Source organism: Podarcis gaigeae (assembly GCF_964106915.1).
Source record: "Podarcis gaigeae genome assembly, chromosome: 10".
In the NCBI taxonomy this organism is placed as follows: domain Eukaryota; kingdom Metazoa; phylum Chordata; class Lepidosauria; order Squamata; family Lacertidae; genus Podarcis; species Podarcis gaigeae.
In genome coordinates this window covers 68,110,817-68,136,885 of record NC_139686.1, presented here as the reverse complement: position 1 = coordinate 68,136,885, position 26,069 = coordinate 68,110,817, and the positions used below count along the sequence as shown (strand labels likewise).

Sequence of the window (26,069 nt, the reverse complement as noted above, 5' to 3'; positions counted from 1 at the left end):
AAGTTCATAAATATGAACTCAATGGCATGGACATTTATATCTGGTTTGGATGGAATGCTAAACCATAGTTTAGTTTTACTTTTGCTTCCCATCTCCTCCCCAGCACATCCAACTGCACCCCAAAACAGAAACTATTTTAAGTTTTAGCTAGGTTTATTCCAGGGACAGCCAACATGGCAGCTTCCAGACGTTATTAGATTATAACTCCCATCGTTCCTAATGCTGGTTGGGTCTGATGGGAAATGGAGTCCAACAATATCTAGAGGGCCACAGGTTTCTCACAGTTCAAATGAAATTAGAACTAATTCAGGGATGGGGAACCCACGACTCTCCAGATGCCATTAGAATACAACAGCCATCATCCCTTAGCCAGCTGGCTGCGGCTGATGAGAGCAACAACATTTTTTTTTGTTTAGGTTCCCCAAACCTGAATTAATGCAAGTTGCTTGGTGACCTAAAATGTGTAGAAAGAGAACCAAACATAAATCCACAACTGCTATTCTACCAATATCTATTCTATGATATGTGAGTGACATGACCACTGGTTAATGGAGTATCATAAAGACTAGATCTAGTTTCAAAGCGTATCTATTTCAATGGTTACTGCATCCAATTAGTACTATGCATGCTTGTTTGGTAAATGAACTAATCGGGGGAAAGCTATTTAAAGTAACCCTTTTTTGTGGGTGATTTAAGTCACGATTTAAACCAATTATATCAATCCACTGTGTGTCACATAAAAATATGCAAATTGGGGAACATTTAATTCGGCAGCTGAGTTTCTGCATGCTACAAACATGTATAGCCTCTATGCAGCAGAGATATATGGAGAAAAAGTGTGAAGCCACAAGGAAAGAGCCCTTCTCTCCTCCAAGGTCCCTTTATATCATTTATTATTTATTGAATTTATATACCGCCCTATCCCAGAGGTCTCAGGGTGGTTCACAGAACAAAATCAAAATATAAAACCACAAAATATATAATCAAAATAAAAACAGCAACCCAATAACACCCCCCCCCCTTACAAGCACACTGAGCCATTTGGGAACTGCCCTGAGATCTGCAGATGAAAGGTGGTATGCAAATTTAATAACAAACAAACAAACAAACAAACAAACAAACAAACAAACTGCATCTCTGTAACACTGTCCCAAACTGCCACAGAAGATGCATGAATACTGCAATCATGTGGGCCAGGCTGATTACGTGAGTGTTTCCTATAAAATCACTATGCTTACTTCTGGCACAATTGCCCCACCCTCATGGCGGAAGGATGCACACACTCTTCAGTTGTTTGAGACAGAACTATGGAGAAGATGCACCCAGAGAGCTTGGTGTGGGAGTGTGCACAAGTGCTTAAATGTTCTACCGATGTTTAATGTGTATTTTCAGCTATCTGATTCAGTGGACGCTTGGGTTCCACGTTCGCAACCCTTAGCATTCGCAACCCACGTCTGCGCACGCGCAGATTGCGATTCGGCGGTTCTGCGCATGCGCAAAGAGCGATTTATCGCTTCTGCGCATGCGCAACCGCCGAAACCCGGAAGTAACCCGTTCTGATACTTCCAGGTTTCACAGTCCGTAACCCAAAAAAACACAACCTGATTCGGCTGTAACCCAAGGTATGACTTTATACTGAAAGATACGTCTGCAACTGGACCTACAGAGTGCTGGTGACAGCAAAACTCTGCTGGTTTCAGATTCTACATTAGATATTCCACGATATGCAATATTTTGTGCACTGAATTAAAGAACACCAGCAGTCTTTAACAAACTACAGTGGTACCTCGGGTTACAAACACTTTGGGTTACAGACTCCACTAACCCAGAAGTAGTACCTCGGGTTAAGAACTTTACCTCAGGATGAGAACAGAAATCACGCACCAGTGGCGCAGTGGCAGCAGGAGACACCATTAGCTAAAGTGGTATCTCAGGTTAAGAACGGTTTCAGGTTAAGAACGGACCTCCAGAACAAATTAAGTTCGTAACCAGAGGTACCACTGTACAATTGTGGTCCTAAAACATTCAAAGGTGAACAACCTATTAGAACAAGTGATTAGAAATCTGATGCCTTGGTAGGATTTGTGGTCTAGACGAGGCAACTTTCGGTAAAGCACAAGTCTCATATGTTGTAAAAAAAAAACACCTGAAATTACATCTGAGCTCTGTGCTTCATCTAAAGTTGCCTAGTGACAAATATTCCCTTCAATTTCATAACAGTTCTATATTATATAACATGCACTTCCGACATTTTGACTGTTAATGTAATCTGTTGAGAGAACTATCTATGCTGCTGGAAGATGGGGAAAAAAGAGGCATGTGCAGATTTTTAAAAATATTTTCACACAACTCAAAATGTTATTTTAACTCATTACAGACACAGCCTGGAATATGGTTAACTGACATAAGCTCTTAATCACTACACAGTTCGAGCACAGTAAAACGCCTGCAATTTCAGGGGAAAATACGTATTACAATTTTCAGGAGTTCTAGAAGTGCCAAAACATGTCAAAGAGTAGATCAAGCAAAACCTAAATGTTAGGGCAATTGTCTAGAGAAGAGATTTGGGGGCTGCTGCAGCTGAGTGGCTAAATTAAAACAGAGAGTGTGTTATGCTTGTTATACAAGCCACAAATTATTCTGTTAAATCCAAATAAGCATATAGTCAAGCTTTGCTACCTCTGCACCACCAATGGGCATCTATCAATGTCAACTCAGCACAAGATCTATTGGGTTCAATGCTCAAGAGGCCTGTAATATATATTTTTTTAAAAAGCGAACAGAAAACATTCTGCTCTATGAAGGTAACTATGGTTTTGTGCATGAGGGACAGAAAAGCACCAACTAGAGCTTTGGTTGAAAAAGTCATAACTGTGTCCACAAGTTGTGGTAAAAAACACCACAATTTGGGGAAAAGCATATGAAGCTGGGGAAAGCTTGAAAATTTGTTTTGAGCTATCCAAGACTTGAAAAACAGCAGCAACTGAGGAATCCGTCCAAGTTCATTGCTGATTTGCCAATCAATTTTTAAAACATTTTGCCAAGTAAAGAAAAAAATAAGGACTGCTCCCGGCATGAGAAGGCAGCTACATAACCCTAGACAAGGGATGCTACCAGGGAGACACAAGAGGAGATAACCCCATATAAATTACCTCAGCTGAAATGAGCAATTACAGATATGGAAGAAAGTTGGTGCCAAGCGCAAATCTGCTTTGAGAGAACTTATTTTTCCTTTCCACGAGGATTTATAAAGTGCACGTATTCAGTGGTTTCAATTATTTATTCTGGGAGTGTTGTCTTTGGAGTCCCGTCCCCACCACTTCCAACCAGTAACCATAGCAACACTCAGTCAGAAGAAAAGCTACAGAGTTCTCTCTGGCCACCATTAAATCTTGTTCATATATCGGCTCGATTGTTGCAAAGTTGCAAAGAAACACTGCCTCAAATGCTTCTGAACAACGCATCTAGTATTCTCAGCAGTGTTGCATTCCTGTCTACAAGAAGAAAACCGTCCTTTTGACAGAATCAGTAGATAGTTCTTTGAACTGCTTTCCCCCTCTCCAATCAAAAGAAATGTTATTCCTGGAGAGTAAGGGATTAAAGATTATTGTAAACTTACCTGAAGCCTTGCTAACTGCGCCGTACGGGACACAATTTTGTTGTAAGGATCGATTATTTTGGCTCTGATTCTGATGAAAAATGAAATATGTTTTAGAAACCACGGGAGTACAGAAGGACTTAAAACTACTAAATCATTGTTATAGGGATGGCATACCTGTCAACAGTACTTTGCAATGCACTGATTCTGGTCTGCATCATTTGAAGAACACCTAAATAAGAGAGCAAAAGCAGTATTTCAAAAGCACACAGCTGACAGAGAGAATGCACCTTTTCCCAGTAAAACGCCACATTTTAAAACCAAGCGAGGAACTCAAAATGGTAGCGGCAACTTTGATCTTTAATCCTTCCTATACCGTTTTTCAGCGTACAAAGTGCTTTATTATTGCAATGAGTAGGAGCGCTTTTGAAGATGGCTTAGAAACGGCGTTACTAAGGGCAGAATTCAGCGGACATATTGCTCACCGAGGCAAGATAGTCTGAGTACACAGCACCAATTCTGGCCCAACTAAACTGGTTACCAATTAGTTTCTGCGTACAATTCAAAGAGTTGACTTTGACCCTAATACTTCAAGGACCCCCTCTCTCCATATGAACCAACCCAGACTCTGTGTTATTCATCTCTGAGGGAGGTGCACTACCTGTTCTTGGGCACCAGGTAAAAACATTACTATTCACCCAGACCTTTGGATTTCAATTTTCTATTTATAATTTAGTGGGGTGAGGTAGAGCTGGATCTGTGTTCTATTTCTATTACTTGTATATTTTTAAGTTGTTTTATCCGCCTTTTTACCCTTGCTTTTAATGTTCATTTTTGTAAGTCTCTCTGAGGTTCGTCTTGGGTGGGGGGGGGGAGCAACGAATGACGACAATAAATAAAATAAAACGTATTGTTCTTAACACATTTACAGCCTCATCCTAACCATTTATACACAAGTGCAAGTGCCACTCAATGGGATGGACTTTCTGCCAAGTACATTAAGGATTGTAGCCTTAATAACAGCAGTGGCAGCAACAACAATATTTCTTATTTATATCCCGCCCAACTGGCTGGGTTGCCCCAGCCACTCTGGGTGGCTACCAACACATATAAAAATAATAATAAAACATCAAATATTAATAGCAACTATCTGATCCAATATAAAAGTCACAATCACTTTAAAATAAACATATCAAATGAAGCAATATTCAATAATCCATTAGAATCCAATAGTAAACAGTAAAATTAAACATCAGAAAAAATAAACAGTTTACACCTGTCAGTTACAATAAAGAATTACTAATCTATAATCAATAAAAATAACAGCAAATCACAATGCACAAAACACCACAAAACCATGAAAAAGGATCAAATTGAGAAATAAGGACACACAACTTACAATTTTTAAATACATATATATCCCTGAACTCCAGCTGCTTCTGCTGTTTCTAAAGTCATGGTCTGGGAAAGGCTGCCAGGGCTGGAGGGTGGAGCAAGGCAGGTGGAAAAAGCCATTGTCTGATGACCGACAGGTCTCTCACCCTTAATCACTCAAACTGCTATTGTGAAGAAGGTCACGTAAACAAATGACAAGGCACCAAACACTACCCAGTGAGCTTTATGGCCAAGTCTGAATTTGAACCCAGGACTCTCATATATCATCTATAGAACAAGCCTAGCAATTACTCTAGTAATCCAAGCTGAAACTTGGCAGGCTGAAATCTGAGGCCGGTTACTCGAAAGTGCCAAGTTCTCTTGACATCTCTATAGCTACTAATAGTATTGTGCTACATTTAGAATCTGTTTAGAATCCATTATTGCCTAGAATTCATTACTTCCTAGAAAATCAATCAAGGCTATTACACAATAAGTACTAAGAGAAAATCTGAGAACACTGACTAAAGACGTACAGAGTATACTGAACTCCCTACCACCATGACTCAATATATTTGTATTCAACATCACTAAGAATATTTTCTCACTCCAGAAATCCCAGAATTTTTGAGAAGATGACATTGCTAATATGCCAGAAAATCAACTGTTTTTTTAACCTTACCAGCTGATTCTCCCCCCCCCCTTTTTTTTTTAACTTGGGAAGTTCTACTGAATTCAGTATAAGTAGTTTTAGGATTAGCCTTAGCCTAGCAGACCAATCCTTTTCATATTTAGGGCACTTATGTACCTATGGAGTTATGTTATCAAAGGGGGCATCACAATTTTCTCCCAAGCAGAACAGCCAGATTTTGGCATATCTGAAGCAGTGCTGATCTTTTGTTGTAAAAGTACATGCTGCAACTCAGAACGTTACATTATTTGTTCAATCTCATGTAGGAGTCCAGTTCTATATATGTATCTCTGTAGGCTCAGCATGCCAGGGTGTCTCAACAAGAATTTGTCATCCCACACATTTGTCAAGGCTTAGTCATCTATACATCAAGGAGTTAGGATTCAGATAAAATATTATGCATTATTTCATTAGACAGGGGGCATAATCAAATTAGGGTTGCTCTCTGCTCAGAATCTCAGAATCTTCAAGGAGTCTTCTGGCTTCAAGAGCTGTGTCCATAAAAAGTATGAAAGTTTTAATTTAATTTTTTTTAAGCGACCTTCTCCCCCAAGGAGCATGAGGAACAACACATGACCCAACGTCCTTCTATCCACACATCAATCTTTCTTGTGGTCAAACACCGGACAGTATCTACACTGTATGGCAGATTCTTCATTTAACACTTTGAGACTGCCTAGGACCCCACTGAACCATTTAAAATGCTGTAATAAACATCTTACATCCAGCATGAGCCATACTCATTGAAAAGCACTGAAAACAAGGAACTAGATACAGTGGTACCTAGGGTTAAGTACTTAATTCGTTCCGGAGGTCCGTTCTTAACCTGAAACTGTTCTTAACCTGAAGCACCACTTTAGCTAATGGGGTCTCCTGCTGCTGCCTGTTCTCATCCTGAAGCAAAGTTCTTAACCTGAGGTACTATTTCTGGGTTAGCGGAGTCTGTAACCTGAAGCGTATGTAACCTGAAGCGTATGTAACCCGAGGTACCACTGTATAATCCAAAAGATTAAAAAGCAGATTGGAGGCATTGAAACAGCTAGTTTCTTTTTTTTGGCTTGTCTTTTTCATTTTCATTTTGCAACCTGAAATGAAATTCCATTTAAAAACCATCAGGGATGGAGCTAGTTTCTTTTAGGAGAGAACTCAGTTAGCAGGACACTGCCACAAAGGCGGTCCTATCCCAAGTTCCGTCCAAGAAAACCTCTTCTGGTGATGGAAGCAAGGACCTGGTACAAGGTCCCTCAGCAAACAGGCATTTGACCACAGATCTCCCTCCTCTATGCCCAAAACCACACAATTTGCCCATATTTTCTTGCGTGGCTGAGGAAACATTTCCAGAAATATTGAAGCAGTGTTTTTTTTTCAAGGAAGGGGGTTATTTTTTTTAGGGGGGGATGCAACACTGCAATGTTATTTTCACGTTTTACAGACTGAAAATCACTTTCTTATTTTAGGAACATAAAAGGCATCATGTATAACCAGAGGCGGCCACCTCCAACTCCCCAATGCTGCCCTCCCCTTTCACCACCCAAATGCCCTGGCTTTCTTCCACCGCCTGAGGCAGGTACTTCACCCTCTTCATAGGTGAGCCGGTTCCCTGTAAAACTTGGGTTTGCCACAAAATTATCACGTCTGGTATATTAAAAGTAGCTTATTCAGACTATAGGGACGCGGGTGGAGCTGTGGGTTAAACCACAGAGCTTAGGGCTTGCCGTTTAGAAGGTCGCGGTTCGAATCCCCGCGACGGGGTGAGCTGGCGTTGCTCGGTCGCTGCTCCTGCCAACCTAGCAGTTCAAAAGCACATCAAAGTGCAAGTAGATAAATAGGTACCGCTCCGGCGGGAAGGTAAACGGCGTTTCCGTGTGCTGCTCTGGTTCACCAGAAGCGGCTTAGTCATGCTGGCCACGACCTGGAAGCTGTACACCGGCTCCCTCGGCCTATAGAGCGAGATGAACACCAAAACCCCAGAGTTGGCCACGACTGGACCTAACGGTCAGGGGTCCCTTTACCTTTATTCAGACTATAACAGCAAACTGAAAATTTAGTTTTTGTTATAAATGGTGCTATAAGCTGCTCAACTATAAATAACCTGGCATCTCTTGGGTTTTTCCAGTTAATGGGAGGGGAGCAGGCAAAAAAGAATAAAAACAGAAGCAATCAACATTATAGTAAAACATATTATCATTTATTCCTCCACAGCATCAAGCAAACATAAAGCACTCGTTTCCATAAATAGCTGAGAAAAAAAAGAGAGGAGGGAGAAGAAAACTCAGTGAATGCTACATGACATTTAATCAGTCGCTTTCTCTAAGGTATCCCTGTCCGTTTCTGTTTCTTCATAAAGAAGCAAATCTTTTTCACAGATCTGCAATCCGGTGTACTACCATAAATATCAGCGCCTGCTAAAGCGCACTTTTAAAAACTTGCATAGGGAAATCAACATTAAAGCGTTCACATAGTAAGGCCCAGGAAATGGAAGTGCTGTTTACATGCAAGTGATGGCACAGTGAAATCCTACTCCAAATAAGTCTCACTGAGTTCAATGGGCCTCACTCCCAGAAAGGTGAATCTAGGTTTGCAGCTTCAGTGAATTCAGTGACTCAAATGAACTGCAAATGTGAGTAACTCAAATAAAAGGAGATGTAGTACAATATTTTTTTCCAAAAGGTAAAATATCAACGTGTGTGTGTGTGTGTGTGTGTGTGTGTAGATTCAGGTGGGTAGCCGTGTTAGTCTAACATAGTCGAAATAAATACAAATATTTTTTTTATTTTTTTAAAAAAACTTTCTTAAAAAAAATATATATTTTAAAAAATCAAATTTCTTTTAAAAAACCCTTTAAAAGATCCTTCTAAAAAAATTAAAAAGTTGTCCAGTAGCACCTTAGAGACCAACTAAGTTTGTTCTAGGTATATGCTTTTGTGTGCATGCAGATATTTCAGATACTTCAGAGTTATGTAAGGGATTTTTAAGAAATTTGAATTTTTTTATAAAAAAAGATTTTTTAAAGAAAGTTTTTTTAATAGAATTTTTAAAAATCTGTGTGCGTGTGCTTGTAGTGTATGTTATTATTTACTCCATTTATTCTATTTCTTTACTCCATTAATTCTTTCAATTGAAAAGCTGCTTAATTACCCAAATCTGCAGTTCTCAATGGTTTTCGATGTAAACAACACTTCTATTTAGCCAGAAGTGACTAGTAGAAAGCATTATATGAACAGCTCCACCTGCTGACGAATTAAGGACGTATACTTTAACCTGACAAAAGGAAACCGACAGTATGTTAACTAGTAACAAAACAACGCAATTAAAACTCCAACAGTTTGATAAACTTTTTCCATAAGTCCACTATACCATGATTTCAGGCCTTTCAAGGTTTTCCAGTTTTGTGCTTTTTAAAAATGTAGTTGTACAGCATTATAACAAAGGGATATTGATTTACCTCAACTATTGTTCAACTAAGTTCTGCTCATTAGCTATGTTCTGTGTCAGAGTTCAGTGTTTAAACATTCCCAGCCTTTTAGTATTATTTTTATTAATCAAATTTGTTTACTGCCCTGCATCCGAAGATCCCAGGGCGGTTCACAATATATATATATATATATATATATGCTTTCGTAGATTTTCACGGGTACAGGAATGCAGGTTTTGGTGTCCTCGGGTGTCTTCCCGTGTAAAAGTTGGGGTGTCTAGGCGACGTTTCGACGAGGTCTCACTCGTCATCTTCAGGCTGGTGCTTTCGGCTTCTTGTTACTGGAACAGAGCGGGATCTCAATGTTTGAGTTCCTATAAATACTGTAGAGGGGGTGTGGTGTCTAGCCTCCAATGTTCTGGGCAGAGAGGAAGTTCCCAGGCTAGTGTGCCTTTTCTTCTTTTGTTCCTTAATTACTTGAGAGATACCTTGAGTGATTTCTTGAGTGATATCCTGAGTACCACTTAGGTGGGTCATTAGGTGTGGATTAGTTGCTAAAGTCTTTGTGTCTTGACCTCTTGAACTTTGTGAAGAGTTTTCCTGAGAAGATGGCTGTATTGCACTTAGTTGTGCTTTGGCTTGGCTTCGTGTATAGGGGCGAGCTGTGGTTTTGTGGCTTGTGTCAGCCAGATCTGTGTAGGGATTGCAGGGGGGTGCAGCATCCGGAGGTGCCACCATGGATTGGCTACTGGATGGTGTCAGTAATTCATCTGTGGAGAGGGTCTGGGTTTGGGTCTGGTGTGGTTGATTGGTGTTGGCGTTCTGTGTGCCTCTGGATCTGGTGTCAGTTTTTGTGGGGAGGGCTAATTTCCAGATGTCTGGCAAGCGGGATGTGTCGTCACGCTTGTTCATGTTGTGAGGGTGTTTCTCTATCTCGATGGCTTCCATGATTATTCTCTTGTGGTGATGTTCCGTGTTAAAGAGCAATTTGGAATCTGCAAAATTAATTTCGTGTCCTGTTTCTTTCATGTGTTGGAAAAGAGAGGAAGTTTTTTCTTCTTTTTTGACGGCATTCTTGTGTTCTGCGATACGTGCATTTATTCGTCTGTTTGTTTGTCCAATGTACGTGGCTGGGCAGACTTTGCAGGGTATTTCATAGATCCCTTGGTTTTCCAACTGGATTTTATCCTTGGGGTTTCTGAGGATATTGGCTATTTTTTTGGTTGGTGCAAAAGGCTGTTTTGATATTGTGTTTATGGAGGATTTTGCTAATTTTATCTGTAGTGCCCTTGATATAAGGAAGGAGGGCCATGCCATTGTTTTCTTCTGTGTCTTGGTTTTTGGGGGGTGTTTCCTTTTGGATTAGCTTCGTAATCCTGTTTTGCTGGTATCCATTGGCAATTAACACATTTGAGAGATTCTGTAACTCAGTTGTCAAGTGGTCTTTGTCAGCCAGGCGTTTGGTTCTGGAGATGAGAGTCTTGGCTACGGAGTTTATTTGTGCAGGGTGGTGGTGTGATTGTACCAGATCCAGAGGCACACAGAACGCCAACACCAATCAACCACACCAGACCCAAACCCAGACCCTCTCCACAGATGAATTACTGACACCATCCAGTAGCCAATCCATGGTGGCACCTCCGGATGCTGCACCCCCCTGCAATCCCTACACAGATCTGGCTGACACAAGCCACAAAACCACAGCTCGCCCCTATACACGAAGCCAAGCCAAAGCACAACTAAGTGCAATACAGCCATCTTCTCAGGAAAACTCTTCACAAAGTTCAAGAGGTCAAGACACAAAGACTTTAGCAACTAATCCACACCTAATGACCCACCTAAGTGGTACTCAGGATATCACTCAAGAAATCACTCAAGGTATCTCTCAAGTAATTAAGGAACAAAAGAAGAAAAGGCACACTAGCCTGGGAACTTCCTCTCTGCCCAGAACATTGGAGGCTAGACACCACACCCCCTCTACAGTATTTATAGGAACTCAAACATTGAGATCCCGCTCTGTTCCAGTAACAAGAAGCCGAAAGCACCAGCCTGAAGATGACGAGTGAGACCTCGTCGAAACGTCGCCTAGACACCCCAACTTTTACACGGGAAGACACCCGAGGACACCAAAACCTGCATATATATATATATATATGCTTTCGTAGATTTTCACGGGTACAGGAATGCAGGTTTTGGTGTCCTCGGGTGTCTTCCCGTGTAAAAGTTGGGGTGTCTAGGCGACGTTTCGACGAGGTCTCACTCGTCATCTTCAGGCTGGTGCTTTCGGCTTCTTGTTACTGGAACAGAGCGGGATCTCAATGTTTGAGTTCCTATAAATACTGTAGAGGGGGTGTGGTGTCTAGCCTCCAATGTTCTGGGCAGAGAGGAAGTTCCCAGGCTAGTGTGCCTTTTCTTCTTTTGTTCCTTAATTACTTGAGAGATGGCATGGCCCTCCTTCCTTATATCAAGGGCACTACAGATAAAATTAGCAAAATCCTCCATAAACACAATATCAAAACAGCCTTTTGCACCAACCAAAAAATAGCCAATATCCTCAGAAACCCCAAGGATAAAATCCAGTTGGAAAACCAAGGGATCTATGAAATACCCTGCAAAGTCTGCCCAGCCACGTACATTGGACAAACAAACAGACGAATAAATGCACGTATCGCAGAACACAAGAATGCCGTCAAAAAAGAAGAAAAAACTTCCTCTCTTTTCCAACACATGAAAGAAACAGGACACGAAATTAATTTTGCAGATTCCAAATTGCTCTTTAACACGGAACATCACCACAAGAGAATAATCATGGAAGCCATCGAGATAGAGAAACACCCTCACAACATGAACAAGCGTGACGACACATCCCGCTTGCCAGACATCTGGAAATTAGCCCTCCCCACAAAAACTGACACCAGATCCAGAGGCACACAGAACGCCAACACCAATCAACCACACCAGACCCAAACCCAGACCCTCTCCACAGATGAATTACTGACACCATCCAGTAGCCAATCCATGGTGGCACCTCCGGATGCTGCACCCCCCTGCAATCCCTACACAGATCTGGCTGACACAAGCCACAAAACCACAGCTCGCCCCTATACACGAAGCCAAGCCAAAGCACAACTAAGTGCAATACAGCCATCTTCTCAGGAAAACTCTTCACAAAGTTCAAGAGGTCAAGACACAAAGACTTTAGCAACTAATCCACACCTAATGACCCACCTAAGTGGTACTCAGGATATCACTCAAGAAATCACTCAAGGTATCTCTCAAGTAATTAAGGAACAAAAGAAGAAAAGGCACACTAGCCTGGGAACTTCCTCTCTGCCCAGAACATTGGAGGCTAGACACCACACCCCCTCTACAGTATTTATAGGAACTCAAACATTGAGATCCCGCTCTGTTCCAGTAACAAGAAGCCGAAAGCACCAGCCTGAAGATGACGAGTGAGACCTCGTCGAAACGTCGCCTAGACACCCCAACTTTTACACGGGAAGACACCCGAGGACACCAAAACCTGCATATATATATATATATATATATATATGCTTTCGTAGATTTTCACGGGTACAGGAATGCAGGTTTTGGTGTCCTCGGGTGTCTTCCCGTGTAAAAGTTGGGGTGTCTAGGCGACGTTTCGACGAGGTCTCACTCGTCATCTTCAGGCTGGTGCTTTCGGCTTCTTGTTACTGGAACAGAGCGGGATCTCAATGTTTGAGTTCCTATAAATACTGTAGAGGGGGTGTGGTGTCTAGCCTCCAATGTTCTGGGCAGAGAGGAAGTTCCCAGGCTAGTGTGCCTTTTCTTCTTTTGTTCCTTAATTACTTGAGAGATGGCATGGCCCTCCTTCCTTATATCAAGGGCACTACAGATAAAATTAGCAAAATCCTCCATAAACACAATATCAAAACAGCCTTTTGCACCAACCAAAAAATAGCCAATATCCTCAGAAACCCCAAGGATAAAATCCAGTTGGAAAACCAAGGGATCTATGAAATACCCTGCAAAGTCTGCCCAGCCACGTACATTGGACAAACAAACAGACGAATAAATGCACGTATCGCAGAACACAAGAATGCCGTCAAAAAAGAAGAAAAAACTTCCTCTCTTTTCCAACACATGAAAGAAACAGGACACGAAATTAATTTTGCAGATTCCAAATTGCTCTTTAACACGGAACATCACCACAAGAGAATAATCATGGAAGCCATCGAGATAGAGAAACACCCTCACAACATGAACAAGCGTGACGACACATCCCGCTTGCCAGACATCTGGAAATTAGCCCTCCCCACAAAAACTGACACCAGATCCAGAGGCACACAGAACGCCAACACCAATCAACCACACCAGACCCAAACCCAGACCCTCTCCACAGATGAATTACTGACACCATCCAGTAGCCAATCCATGGTGGCACCTCCGGATGCTGCACCCCCCTGCAATCCCTACACAGATCTGGCTGACACAAGCCACAAAACCACAGCTCGCCCCTATACACGAAGCCAAGCCAAAGCACAACTAAGTGCAATACAGCCATCTTCTCAGGAAAACTCTTCACAAAGTTCAAGAGGTCAAGACACAAAGACTTTAGCAACTAATCCACACCTAATGACCCACCTAAGTGGTACTCAGGATATCACTCAAGAAATCACTCAAGGTATCTCTCAAGTAATTAAGGAACAAAAGAAGAAAAGGCACACTAGCCTGGGAACTTCCTCTCTGCCCAGAACATTGGAGGCTAGACACCACACCCCCTCTACAGTATTTATAGGAACTCAAACATTGAGATCCCGCTCTGTTCCAGTAACAAGAAGCCGAAAGCACCAGCCTGAAGATGACGAGTGAGACCTCGTCGAAACGTCGCCTAGACACCCCAACTTTTACACGGGAAGACACCCGAGGACACCAAAACCTGCATATATATATATATATATATATATATGTGTGTGTGTGTGTGTGTGTGTGTATATATATATATATATATATAAATTCAGACCCTGGATTAAAACATTAAGGATAAATGGAAGAAAAAAACATTTTCAAAAATGTTTTATCTTTGGTATTATATCCACACTAAGATCCTAAAAATGAAGAGCTGTTAATTCCAAGGATTAATGATATAATCAACTTAAATTGAGTTTTAAGTGCATTTGACAGATATGTAAACTATATAAATTATTATTAATTTAAACGATATCGTAGGCTGATTTTTTTGTACTTCTAAGCTACATTAAGAACACAATTAGGAAAAACTAGCAAGAGCTAACTAGAAAAATATTAAATAAACACTCAGATAGTAATCAGAAAGTACTGGAAACAACATAAACTCACTGGAAGAGTGGCAAAGGAAGTTTTGGTATAGCATGCTAATATATAAGCTCATATATGATAAGGGACTTTGAGAAGTTAAGAAACCTGACCATCATTTCTGGAAAATTGGCACAGCTTTGAGATTCATTAGAACAGAAGCAAACCACATAATTTTGGTTCCTCTTCCAAGGCCCCACCCCTACGCAAATGGAAAAGAAACCCACTCCTAGGATAAGAGATTCTTTGTAAATATTATAAAGTTAATAAACCATGCTTACCTTCCAGAGATTCAATGCCAGTTGCTTGTGCCAGCAAGTCCTCATGCCTTGCAACTACCTATAAAATAAGACTGTCAACTATTATCAGAAGAATAATACAAAAAAAAAACACTGGTTTGCCATGTGGCATTGAGCATGCTGTCTCAGAAATGCAAGTTCAAACTGCCCTTCAGTTTGGTGAATTTGTTGCATGGTTGTCTGGATCTTGGCCTTTCTAATTTGCATTTCTAATGCAAGTAGCATGACATAAAATTTTTGGGCAGCCCTGGTAATATTTCACTCATTATGTAACAACAGAGCACTAAACCACTAGCATTAAACATACAAGCAGCAGTGAGCCTCAGACTTGAACACAATCGCAAAGAAAATCTGAAACTTCCATTTCCAGTTTTATACTAACCAGAGTTTATTGTTACATACAAACCAAGAGATTTCTTTTTAAACAAGTGAGGCTTATAAACCATGGTTTGACCCTGGCTTGTTTGAACAAATCATCATATAATACACAGTTTACCTGCAAAATTGCCTTACCCCATATAAGGCCACTCGGCAGCTCTAATCTATTACAGGTGTCACATATCATTTGTTCCAAATGTGTAAGAAATTGAGCTTTTAGGGTGGCAGCGCCCACACTCTGAAACTTTCTGCCTATGAACATCAGGCCTTCACCGTGCCTTTGGGTGCCTGCTAAAAACATTTCTGTTTAGGCAAGCCTGTTTAAACATATGTTTTAATCTGGCTTTTAGCTTATTGTTGATTTCAATTATTTCTGAAGATAGTTTGTAACTGGTTTTTAAACTAATAATGTAACTGGTTGTCATGTTTTATTCTTTTCTGTAAAATGCTTTGAGGTTTGCCTTTCAGTTTTGTGGAATGAATAAATAATATAAGCAGAGTTCCCTCACACCAATTTAGATATAGCAAGAAATTCTGATTAAAAATGTAAAACAGAAGCAAATGCACCCAATCTCCTTGCCATGACCGAGGGGCAGGAGGAGGAAAGCGCCCAAATTCATGGCCGGCTGCTACTAGTGCAGGTACTACTAGTGTACGGTTTGATATTGCATGTGAAAAGCGTCATAAGAGTAACTGGCTTCCAATGAAGCCCCACCTTACAAACTCCACAGAAAGGCAAACAAACTTGGTTTGCGGCACACAAAGGATCACTGCCTGCCTTTTCCAACACATGTTAGAGCTGGCAGGAAATCAATATTGCACCGCACTGCTTACTGACAGCTTCCATTCTAAACCAGAAGCACTCAGCCTTGGCTAGACTCAGAATAAATATATTCAGTTATGAGAAATGTACCTGCACATTGGTTAAAGGATAACCTCTGGCAGTTATAAACTGATTTAATATCAAAATCAAAGAGTGATTATTGCCTACTATAAGTTTCTAGTCACCAGCAATAAACTGTTAACCCAAAAATTTAACCTATGCGATTCAATTTCTGTTAGTTGTGTGATTTGTGCTTATATTGTATTGTGATGGCTACTGGCTATAAACAATAAAAATCTATTGATTGATTGACTGGTTGATTAATTAAGTGTGAAGACCAAAGTGAAGTTCAATTCTCCCATTCAATACAGAATTTCCTCAACAGAATCTACTCATGTTTACTTGTTAAAATGCTGGCAAATATTTTAACAAGGATAACCATATTTTGCCTATAAAGGTAATTCTAACTAATCCTGAACTCTCCTTGCTTCTCAATTCAAACAATAGCCACAATTAAATCACATGTTCTACCATCACAAAGCATAATTCTCCTATTCCAGATTGCATTGCACAGCTCTTACATCAGGACTTGGGCATTTTGTTAACAACATTCCAAGAATTCATTTACATGTAAGAGGACAAACCACATTCTTATAAAAAGAATACTAATAAGCAAATACAGTTGGTGTTGTGGGCTGCATGCTGGGTCATAAGAAGAAATTCTGTTTTCCAGCACTGGCACAGGCTCCCCGCTCTGTGCTCAAGGAAGATCCCAGAAAGGCTCAGGAGTTTATGTAGCAAGTACAAATATAACTGCATATCTTGGAAATGTTTTGTGTGCCCAATAAAGTTAAGCGAGCTCTGAAGCCTCTCTTTAAGGCTGAATGAATCACTTGGATGATCCCAATGTATATAAGGCAAACAAATTACCACTATTCACATTGTGTGGTTGGGCATCTTACTTCACAGCTTAACTTTGCATTTATTTCTCCACTAGCAACATACAAACGTGTATAGATATACATTACTATACACTTACAATAGTTACAGCCCATTTGGGGGAGCTTACACACTGACAATTATCATAATAACACTGGCTATGAGCCAACCATATTAATGCTGCCTGTGCATGTTTATTTGAATACTTTCTGTAGGAGGCAAAATTTAACCATCACTTTCCCATATATACATTCATTGACAGAAAGCCTCTTCAATTAGTTAAGTATGACATTCCTTGTTGGGCAGGTCTAAAAGCTGTAGAGTCGAACAAACAATTCAGTGCCGTTTCAGAATCTCAGCTGCCTTTATGTATAGATCTGGGTGATACGCGTGGCACTTACTTGCACGTGGAGCTCTTTATCCAGCTGACTAATCCCTTGAGCAAGTTTCGCTAACTGTTCGGCTATCACAGCTTGATGAATCGATTGCGAGGTGTACGCCTTCACATCAAAATCTTCCTTCAAGAAGTCCGCATAGCATTCTGAAAGAGACGCAAGAGGAGAGAGAGGGGAGAGGCTTGGCATCTTCTTTTCCTCACAAATTGTCCACGCGCTTTTTTGTTATCTTTTCGCTCTCTTGAGCAGGCAGAAACCTCCACCGAAAAAGAAAAACACAATAATAATCAAAACTCTTAAGGACTGCAATAGGTCTTACAGGAAAAAGCAAGGGGGGAGAAGGTGAAAAATGGCTTTGTCATGTATAATGGGATAAGAATCCAATGTCTTTGTTCAGACCAGGTCTCTCCATGGTTTTAAGTTTGGTAATAAGTTGCAATTCAGCAGCTTCTCGAAACTTTTCCTGTAAGACCTATTGCAGTCGTTAAGAGTCGTCAACAGGCTCATCACAGCTATCTGCCAATCACCCATTCCCACCAGCCTTCTGAGTAATACCCCTCCCCACCTTCTCACTATATAGAAGGGTCTGGAAACTTCTGTTTCAGTGTATCTGAAGAAGTGTGCATGCACACGAAAGCTCATACCAAGAACTGACTTAGTTGGTCTTTAAGGTGCTACTGGAAGGAATTTTTTAATTTTGTTTTGACTATGGCAGACCGACAATAATAATCAAGTAGTTCGGGGGGGGGGGGGTGTCCTTTCTGCCCAGTCCATCAGCTGCACTCTGTTAACTTTTTTGCAAAGTTGCCAGAAACTCTGGTCCCCACCTGAAAAGGAGCCCTCAGAAAAACACCCTGAAGACCCTGACCCCTTCTTTGTCCAGAGTCAAGGGCTGCTTTTCTCGACGGCATCCCTTCAGGGTGGGAAAGGAGGCAAAGCTCGGAGAGTGCAGCGCCAGGGACTGGGCGCAGAGCCGCGCAACGCGCGCTGGTCGCCATCCTAAAGCGCAGCGCGCAGCAGGAAGTTCTCCCCACCGAACCCCACGCGAGGCCAACGGGGGTCTCCCTCCTCCCTCCTCTCGCCCAACTTGCCCCCTCACCGTCTCCTAGCAACTCCCCGGCCGCCGGGTCCGGGGCTTCAGCCGCCGCCACCTCAGCGGCGCCTCTCTTCTCTTCCATGCTGGCACAGGTGGGTGAGCGTCTCCGCCGTGACGCACTCAAGCCGCGACGGCCGCCCTGTCCTTCGGCCGCCCTCACGGGGCAACCCTAGAGATAGGAAAGGTGTAGAGTCGGAACAAAGCCTTTCTTCTCCGCGCATCTCTCACACGGCCTCTTTCCCCCTTTCCGCCGCAGGTGGGCGAGTGGGAAGAGCAAAGAGGCGCCGGGAGCAGCGGGGGAGTCTCTGCATCGGGCTTCTCCGGCCTGTAATCGAACTCTTCAGTCTCCAATGCGAACTGTATGGGATTGTCAACATAGAGGTGCTAAAGTATAGAGCGATGCCACTCTCACGCGCGCGGAGTTTGAGGGCTCATGCCGGCCTGATTTCAGTTATAGCCGTTAAGGGTCATTCCTAAAGATCACCAGTGTTGAAGCAATGATTCTTCAACATCAACTTCGTTGGACTGGTCATGCTGAGCGGCTGCCTGATGATCGTCTTCCAAAGCAACTACTCTATTCCAAACTTAAAAAGGGAAAGCCTGGTGGTCAACAAAAGAGGTTTAAAGACTGTCTCAAGGCAAATCTTTAAAAATGTAGTATAAAGGTAAAGGGACCCCTGGCCATTAGGTCCAGTCGTAGCCGACTCTGGGGTTGCGGCGCTCATCTTGCTTTATTGTCCAAGGGAGCCAGCATACAGCTTCCAGGTCATGTGGCCAGCATGACTAAGCCGTTTCTGGCGAACCAGAGCAGCGCACAGAAACGCCGTTTACCTTCCCACCAGAGCGGTACCTATTTATCTACTTGAACTTTGATGTGCTTTCAAACTGCTAGGTTGGCAGGAGCAGGGACCGAGCAACGGGAGCTCACCCCGTGGCAGGGATTTGAACCGCCAACCTTCTGATCGGCAAGTCCTAGGCTCTGTAGTATAAACACCGACAATTTGGAAACACTGGCCTGCAAGCGCTCCAATTGGAGAACAGCCTTTACTGAAGGTGTCATGGGCTTTGAAGACACTCAAACTCAGGACACAAGGGAGAAACGTGCTAAGAGGAAGGCACGCTTGGCAAATCCACACCATGATCAGCTCCCACCTGGGAACCAATGTCCCCACTCTGGAAGGACATGTGGGTCCAGAATTGGCCTCCACCGTCACTTACAGACTCATTGTTAAAACCGTGTTTATGGAAGGCAATCTTACTCGGCTACAAGTAATCACCAAAGAAGAAGAGTGTTGTGCTATCCCTGGATTGCAGATTCCCTCCCTGCTTGTTTATATGGTGGGTGAAATTAGGCAGTGAGATACTAAGACCCTCTTCACATCACAAAGCCACTATACCAACTTAGGATGCATTCTGAGGTTTATAGAGTTGTAAGGGGACCCCAAGGGTGTAGTGCAGCCTTCTCCAATGCAGGAATCTCAACTAGATCATTCATGAGAGGCGGCCATCCAACCTCTGCTTAAAACCTGGTAATTACCTGCTTTCCTGGTAATTGCTCCTTCCTGTTTACTCGCCATCTCTACTTTAGTGGCTTCCCAGAACTATTTTTAAATTGTTCAAGGTCACACCTGCAATTCTCAGCTCAGCCCAAGAGTGGGACTATTTCCTTTCTCCCAGAATGAGCATCCAGTTTCCCTTTCCCTTTCGTCAACCTTCCCCTTCCCCCACACAGCAAATCAAAGTACAGTAACAAAAAATTAAAAGGAGAAAGAAAACAAATAAACAAATAAGAAACTTCAAAAATAACTCAAGTAAAATACAGAATTAAATTTTGTTACAACCACCACAGCAAAAAGAAGAGAGAGGGGAAAAACACACAGAAATAAAAATCCAAGGCAAACTTTATTTCTGTAAAACAAAATTATACTTGTCTTCTCCATACAGTGGTAATTGAGAATAGTTCCAAAGTCCCTATTTCGGCTTCTTAGTTTTTGTAATCCAAATAGTTTGAAAGTTAAGTCCCAAATATGCTGGAGTTCCAGTCCTTAAGTCTTTCTAGGCAGGTAAGCTGGTGGCACTGAGGCTGGTTCTGAAGCTGTCCAAGAATCTCTTCTGCTTTGGGGATTTCCCCCTCAAAATACTGAGAGAGTTCTCCTGCTTGCTCCACTTATATGCCTCCCAAAATCTGGGTGCTGTCTTTCTTCAACAGATTTTTTCCCACCCTCATTCAAGGTCTTCTATAATTATGTCCTCTGGAAGAGAATGAAAAAGAGAGATTGAATTAACAGCCTCTCTCAACTAATCCTGCCAAACAATACCCAAACCCAAGGGTCCAACCACCTCAGCTTTTGTAGCTGGAGTCAGTCAGGGCTCTGCCTACTGAGGCGAAGTGAAAAGGGTCAGCAAGGCACAGCAAATACAGCAAGAAGGCCTGGGAGATCTTTCTCAGGAATGAACCATAAAGCTACTAAGTGAAAAGTCCCCAGGGTGTGGAGATTCGTTTACCTTCCTCAGGTGCTGGACAAACATGGGACCGGTGTCGGGCCATTGCCTTCTGCAGAGGAAAGAAAAAGCTGGATGAGACGCCTTTGGTGAAACTACAAAACCCACCACTGACGGGTGCAAGGGATGCACCTGTCAAAACTAAGGATGACATGCTTTTGGATAATATTTTTTATTTAAATTTCTAATAAAAAATTAATGAAATAAAAAGAAAAAGAAAATATCAACAACCGGGGCTGTAGCTAAGGGGTGGTGAGGTGGGCCCCTGCCAGGGGCACTGGCGAGGGGGGGGGCGTAAAATGGGCGTCAGCCATTGCTCCCTGCCCACAGCCCAGTCAAGGCGACAAAGGGGGCACGCTTCTGATCGCCTCAATCGCGGTGTAGCTGGCGCACAGGAAAGCTGATAGCCGCCACACACATCCATTTGTGATCCTTTTATTTCTTTAAACCAGATAGGGTGCGTGTTAAGTCCTTGCAGACTTTAAATAATAAAAATAAAATTAAGAAGAAGAAGAAGTTCCCCTCCCCTCTTCTCTCCATTTTTAATCACGGCAGGACATTCAAATTTCATCCCTCCATCTCGATAGTCTCATTCAGATTGCAGCTGACTGTCCACATTTCCTCTGGAGGCGCCTTTAATTTTGATCCAATATATCAAGAGGTGAAGGAGCTTTGCCTCTTGCAATGGCAGCCGTGGAGCCTGCCTCAGCGGCGCACGGCTTGAGACCAGTAGGAGCAGGCACAAAGACGTCCACAGGTGCCTTGTCCCCTGACTGCCTCCAGGGGTTTTTAGAGGGTTTTACAACCTCAGGTAACCCTCTCCCTACAGATCTTCAATAATGATGTCCTCTGGAAGAGAACGGAAATGAGACGCTGAATTAACAGCCTCTCTCAAGAAAGCCCTCTAAACATTGCCCAAATCCAAGGTTTCAGCCACCTCAGCTTTTGTAGCTGGAGTCAGTCAGGGCCCTGCCTACTGGGGCGAAGTGAAAAAGGCCAGCAAGGCACAGCAAATAGGCCTGGGAGGTCTTTCTCGGGCATGAACCATAAGGCTACTAAGTGAAAAGTCCCCAGGGTGTGGAGATTCGTTTACCTTCTTCAGGAGCTGGCTGAACACGGGACCAGTGTCGTTGGGCTATTGCCTTCTGAAGAGGAAAGAGAAAGCTGGATCACATGCATTTTGTGACACTACAAAACCCACCATTGGCGGGTGCAAGGGAGCCCACAAGGAGGCCCCAGCCAGGAAAGAGTGGCCTCCCTCAGGCTTGGGCCCAATCCCTTGCCCCAGAGGACCTCCATGGGTCCTGCAGCCTCCTGGGCAGAGGTGGAAGGGCAGCACCAGGGAAGAGGGCAGGACATGCCTCTGGCATCATCCTGACACCCCAAGAACCCATGCCTCTGCAGAATTGGGGGCAAAGACCACAGTCAGCGGGCAGAGGGTCTGGGGGATCCAGTCCCTCTTTTGTTTCCCCCAGTATTAACCTCAGGCTTCGGAAGAGTCTCGAAGAGCTTTGGCACAACTGCAACAAGAGAAGGACATGGGAACAGGTTAGTTCGTCCCTTTGCAGCTTCCAAGATTGTTGCAATAATCTTCTCCTTGATTCCCTTGCTTCTACACTCCTACTACAGGGGTGGCAAACCCCAGGCCTTGGGGGCCAGTCTTGGCCTGCAGCCCCCCAAATGAGGCTCACAAGAGAATGTGGCCCTCTAGCCATGGGTCAGAGCCAGCAGTCTGGCTCTTTTGGTTTTTTTCTTACCAGATTCCCCTACCCCCCAAATCCTATCCTATACCTTGAGCTGCCCCCTAGCCTATTCCTGCCCTGCCCTTCCCAAAATGTTGTCTGTGGGGGGGGGGGGGTACTTCCTCACCTGGTGTCACAGAAGGCTCCTTGTGGTGCAGCGGGGCCACTTTATTGCTCTTTTTGAACTTCATGAAGCTTCTCATTCGCCTGAGCCTAGAAGGTGATGCAGAACAGAAATACGTTTAGCCTAATAGAGAATTGCCAGCACATTCTTCCCTCTTTCTGCAGCTGAAGGAACTGTAGGACTTCATAACAGCTGCAGAGAGGCAGCCAAGAGCATTCAGGGCTTGGAGAGAAAGGAGGTCCCAGCTCCTGCCATTCCAGGACCGAGAAAGCCTGGCTACCATAGTTCAGGCCCTGATTGCTTCAAGACTGGATTACTGCCATGCACTGTATGTGGGGCTTCCCTTGTGCAGGATGCTGCAGCGTGACTGCTGACAGGAGCAAGGCCTTGTCATCATACATTGTTTTACCTTGTAAAAAGCTTCACTGACAACCTTTCAGTGTATGGCCAGTAACTCCCATATACAAACCCCTTTAAGAGGGGACCCTGGAATCGCCACCACGGGGGTGTCACCACTTCAGCCCCCCCCCCCCATTTAGGGAAGATAGACTCAAGGATTCTGCGGGCAGAGCAGCTGTCCCATGCAGGGACCGAGCCTGCAACCTTGGCATTATCAGCACCACGTGATAATGAACCTACGGGAATCGTTCTGGGGAGAAGGGGCAAAGAATAGGATGGGGCCCCACAAACTTACCATTCTGTCCCGCGAAGGACAAGTCCGCTGATCCTGCCTTCCTCCTGAGTCTCTAGAATTGACCGCAATGTTGCTGCTGCCTCCGCCTTCTATTAAAACAGTTCCTGCCTCCCTCAAAAACCAAAACCAAAGCCTCTCCGAAATCTCCTTCTGCACTCCCACCTCTCTCTCTACCTCTCCTCACAAACCCACAATGGACACCTGTAGTTGGTGGCTTTTAACAGAGAAGCAGGAGATATCACAAAGGAGGGCAGGTCATTGTTCCCATGGCAACCCCCCACCTGGACCCTGGGCCAAACTTGCCCCCCCCCCCCGATGTTTCTTCAGAACTTTGCTGATCTTCTCTTTAGGAGTTCATGTTTTTATATCAGATCATTCTTCATTCAGCCCCATTTCTAAAAGGGAGACAATCCCAACGTCCCTTGAAATTTCTGCTTGGTTAAAGGGTGGGCAATTTCAAAAGTCTTTATAGGGGCTTGCACCCTTATTCTGGGTATCTCCAACCTCCTTGCAAGGAGGGGGAGGGAACTCTGTTGCAACAGAAAAATAAAGATCTCCCTTGCTTTCGATGGATCTTGCCTCCATCCATTCATCTCTGACCGATCATGGACTTAGGGGAGACAGTCTCTTGGGAAGTTGGGCAGCAAAAGCCAACCCCCCCCCTTTTTTTCTATAACACTGTGGAAACATTCCTCTCTCGGCATCTGGGCTTCCAGTATCGCTTTATGAAGCAGAGGGGAAATAACAGGCAGGGATGTTCGTGAGCCTGCCTGTTGCCTGAGGTCCATCAATATTTTTCCAATAAATGCAATGAGAGCTGCATTGGCAGTTGGTACATCCAGGAGGCTGGGGAAGAGACTTGCCACCATTGCCTTCTCTGACATTTGATTTTGCTGCTGTCAGCCTCTTCTGGTGTAAGGGCACCAGATGGGCACCAGCTGTATGTCCATCTGCACCTCTTCTCTGAACTGAACCAGACTGCTTGGAGTGCAGCAAGAGCAGTACCAGATACTTCTTTGTCAGCCAACTCTTGTTTTCCTAAATATTTATGTACTTAAGCCTAGATTGTGGTTTGTTTTTGCAATATTGAATTTATTCCGTGTTTGCCAAATTGTTGGTTTTTGTCCTTTTTGGAATTTACTGATGTCTTCTGTATTTTGATGTTTTGAAGACTTGTGTCCAATTCTGGGCAACGCAACTTAAGAAGGATGTTGACAATCTGGAATGTGTGCAGATGAGGGCAACCAAGATGATCAAGGGGCTGGAAACCAAGCCTTATGAGGAACGGTTGAAGGAACTGGGTATGTTTAGCCTGGAAAAGAGGAGACTGAGAGGAGATAGGATAGCCATCTTCAAATATCTCAAGGGTTGAGCTGTTGTATTACATTTCTTACCTCATCAACCATTTTGATATTCTTATCTCTAATAAGTTTGCCCAGTTCAATTAGCCCACAGTTTTCACAGAGAGATTCCTTAATCAGGCTTCATCTTCTAGTTCCTCATTATAAAAAATTGAAGTGAGTGGAGATAATATTGGACTTTGCCTTAATTATATCTTTATCAAATCTGCTAGAATGCTAAAGGATGTTTTTCAAGTTTGTGGAAATACATTGCTCCTGTTGAAATGCTGTAATTGTAATATCATGGCTACTTCATAAAAATCTTTTATGAATGGAATTTTATACATAGGTTTAATCAACGTTTTCTTAGTATCCCTTGGCTTTTTTTGTCCCAGACAAAAATTTTAAACATTTTTTGCTCATTGTTCAGTGCCTTTGGTAGGACCTGTAATGGTATTTTTAAAAACAAAAATGGGATTTTGGGGAATATTCTAATTTTTAACACTGACATCCTTCCCATCCATAATATTTTCAGTTTGTTTCATCAACTGAGATCTTATATAATTTTAAGTCATTCATTTATTATGATTATATTATGATAATGTTTATAAATTTTGCATTACCCATATACCCAATATCTGATTGTGTGTTTATCCATGGAATTTATAATGTTTGGTTATCTTTGTTTGCATAGAATTATTGTTATTAATGCTAAACCATCCATATTTTATAAAATTGATTTTATAACCTGAAGCCTTACTAGTAATCATTGGTCAAAGTTTCATAAGAATTAGTGCTATTATGTATAATTCAGGCTACATCATCTACATATAAATTGAATTTAGACACCTTCCTACTTTAACAACTTCTAGTATTCTGGTAGTTCTTACAGCTTAGCTAAGGGCTATATGGATAAAGCAAATAGCAAAGGTAAAAAAGGACAACCTCGTCTAGTCAAATAAGTTCTTTCCAAGTTAACTCCATTTTAGTGACACTTTCCTAATAAACAGTTTCCAATAAAATGAAAACACGATAGTAAGTACTATAGCTTTTACTTGCTTGAGCATATCATGTTGAAACATTTATATTTATTTATTTATAAATGGAACATCTACAAGTGTATTTTTTCATTCTATAATTTTTCCAATTCCCTGCTATGTTTCATGTTTCATTGCTTGGGAGTGGGAAGAGTAAAAAAGAGGAACTGAGAAATATATTGTGTAAAACTTTTATTATTTTTAATATAGACATATACATTATACATATTTATGAATGAAATGGTGGTCTTGTATAGCTGTTGAGAAATATACTGACAAAAGCTTTCTTCCTTCATGCTGTTAAAT

The 26,069-nt window shown here is 42.5% G+C and overlaps 2 protein-coding genes across 5 annotated transcripts in view; both read right to left on the bottom strand.

The window, feature by feature from the left end:
* COG5 (component of oligomeric golgi complex 5) overlaps positions 1-18,680 on the bottom strand; it is a 172,004-nt gene extending 153,324 nt beyond the window's left edge. For all 4 annotated transcript variants that reach the window (XM_083701441.1, XM_083701442.1, XM_083701443.1 and 1 more), the window contains exons 1-5: positions 18,328-18,680; positions 17,235-17,374; positions 14,676-14,733; positions 3,776-3,830; positions 3,620-3,689 (exon numbers count right to left, since the gene is read on the bottom strand). In XM_083701441.1, the coding sequence (XP_083557567.1) occupies positions 3,620-3,689; positions 3,776-3,830; positions 14,676-14,733; positions 17,235-17,374; positions 18,328-18,406 (402 nt within the window). In that variant the 5' untranslated portion in view covers positions 18,407-18,680. The remainder of the gene's footprint in view (positions 1-3,619; positions 3,690-3,775; positions 3,831-14,675; positions 14,734-17,234; positions 17,375-18,327) is intronic.
* The window catches only part of BCAP29 (B cell receptor associated protein 29), a 920,634-nt gene that overhangs the window by 831,905 nt on the left and 62,660 nt on the right, over positions 1-26,069 (bottom strand). The gene's annotated exons all lie outside the window — the stretch shown is intronic.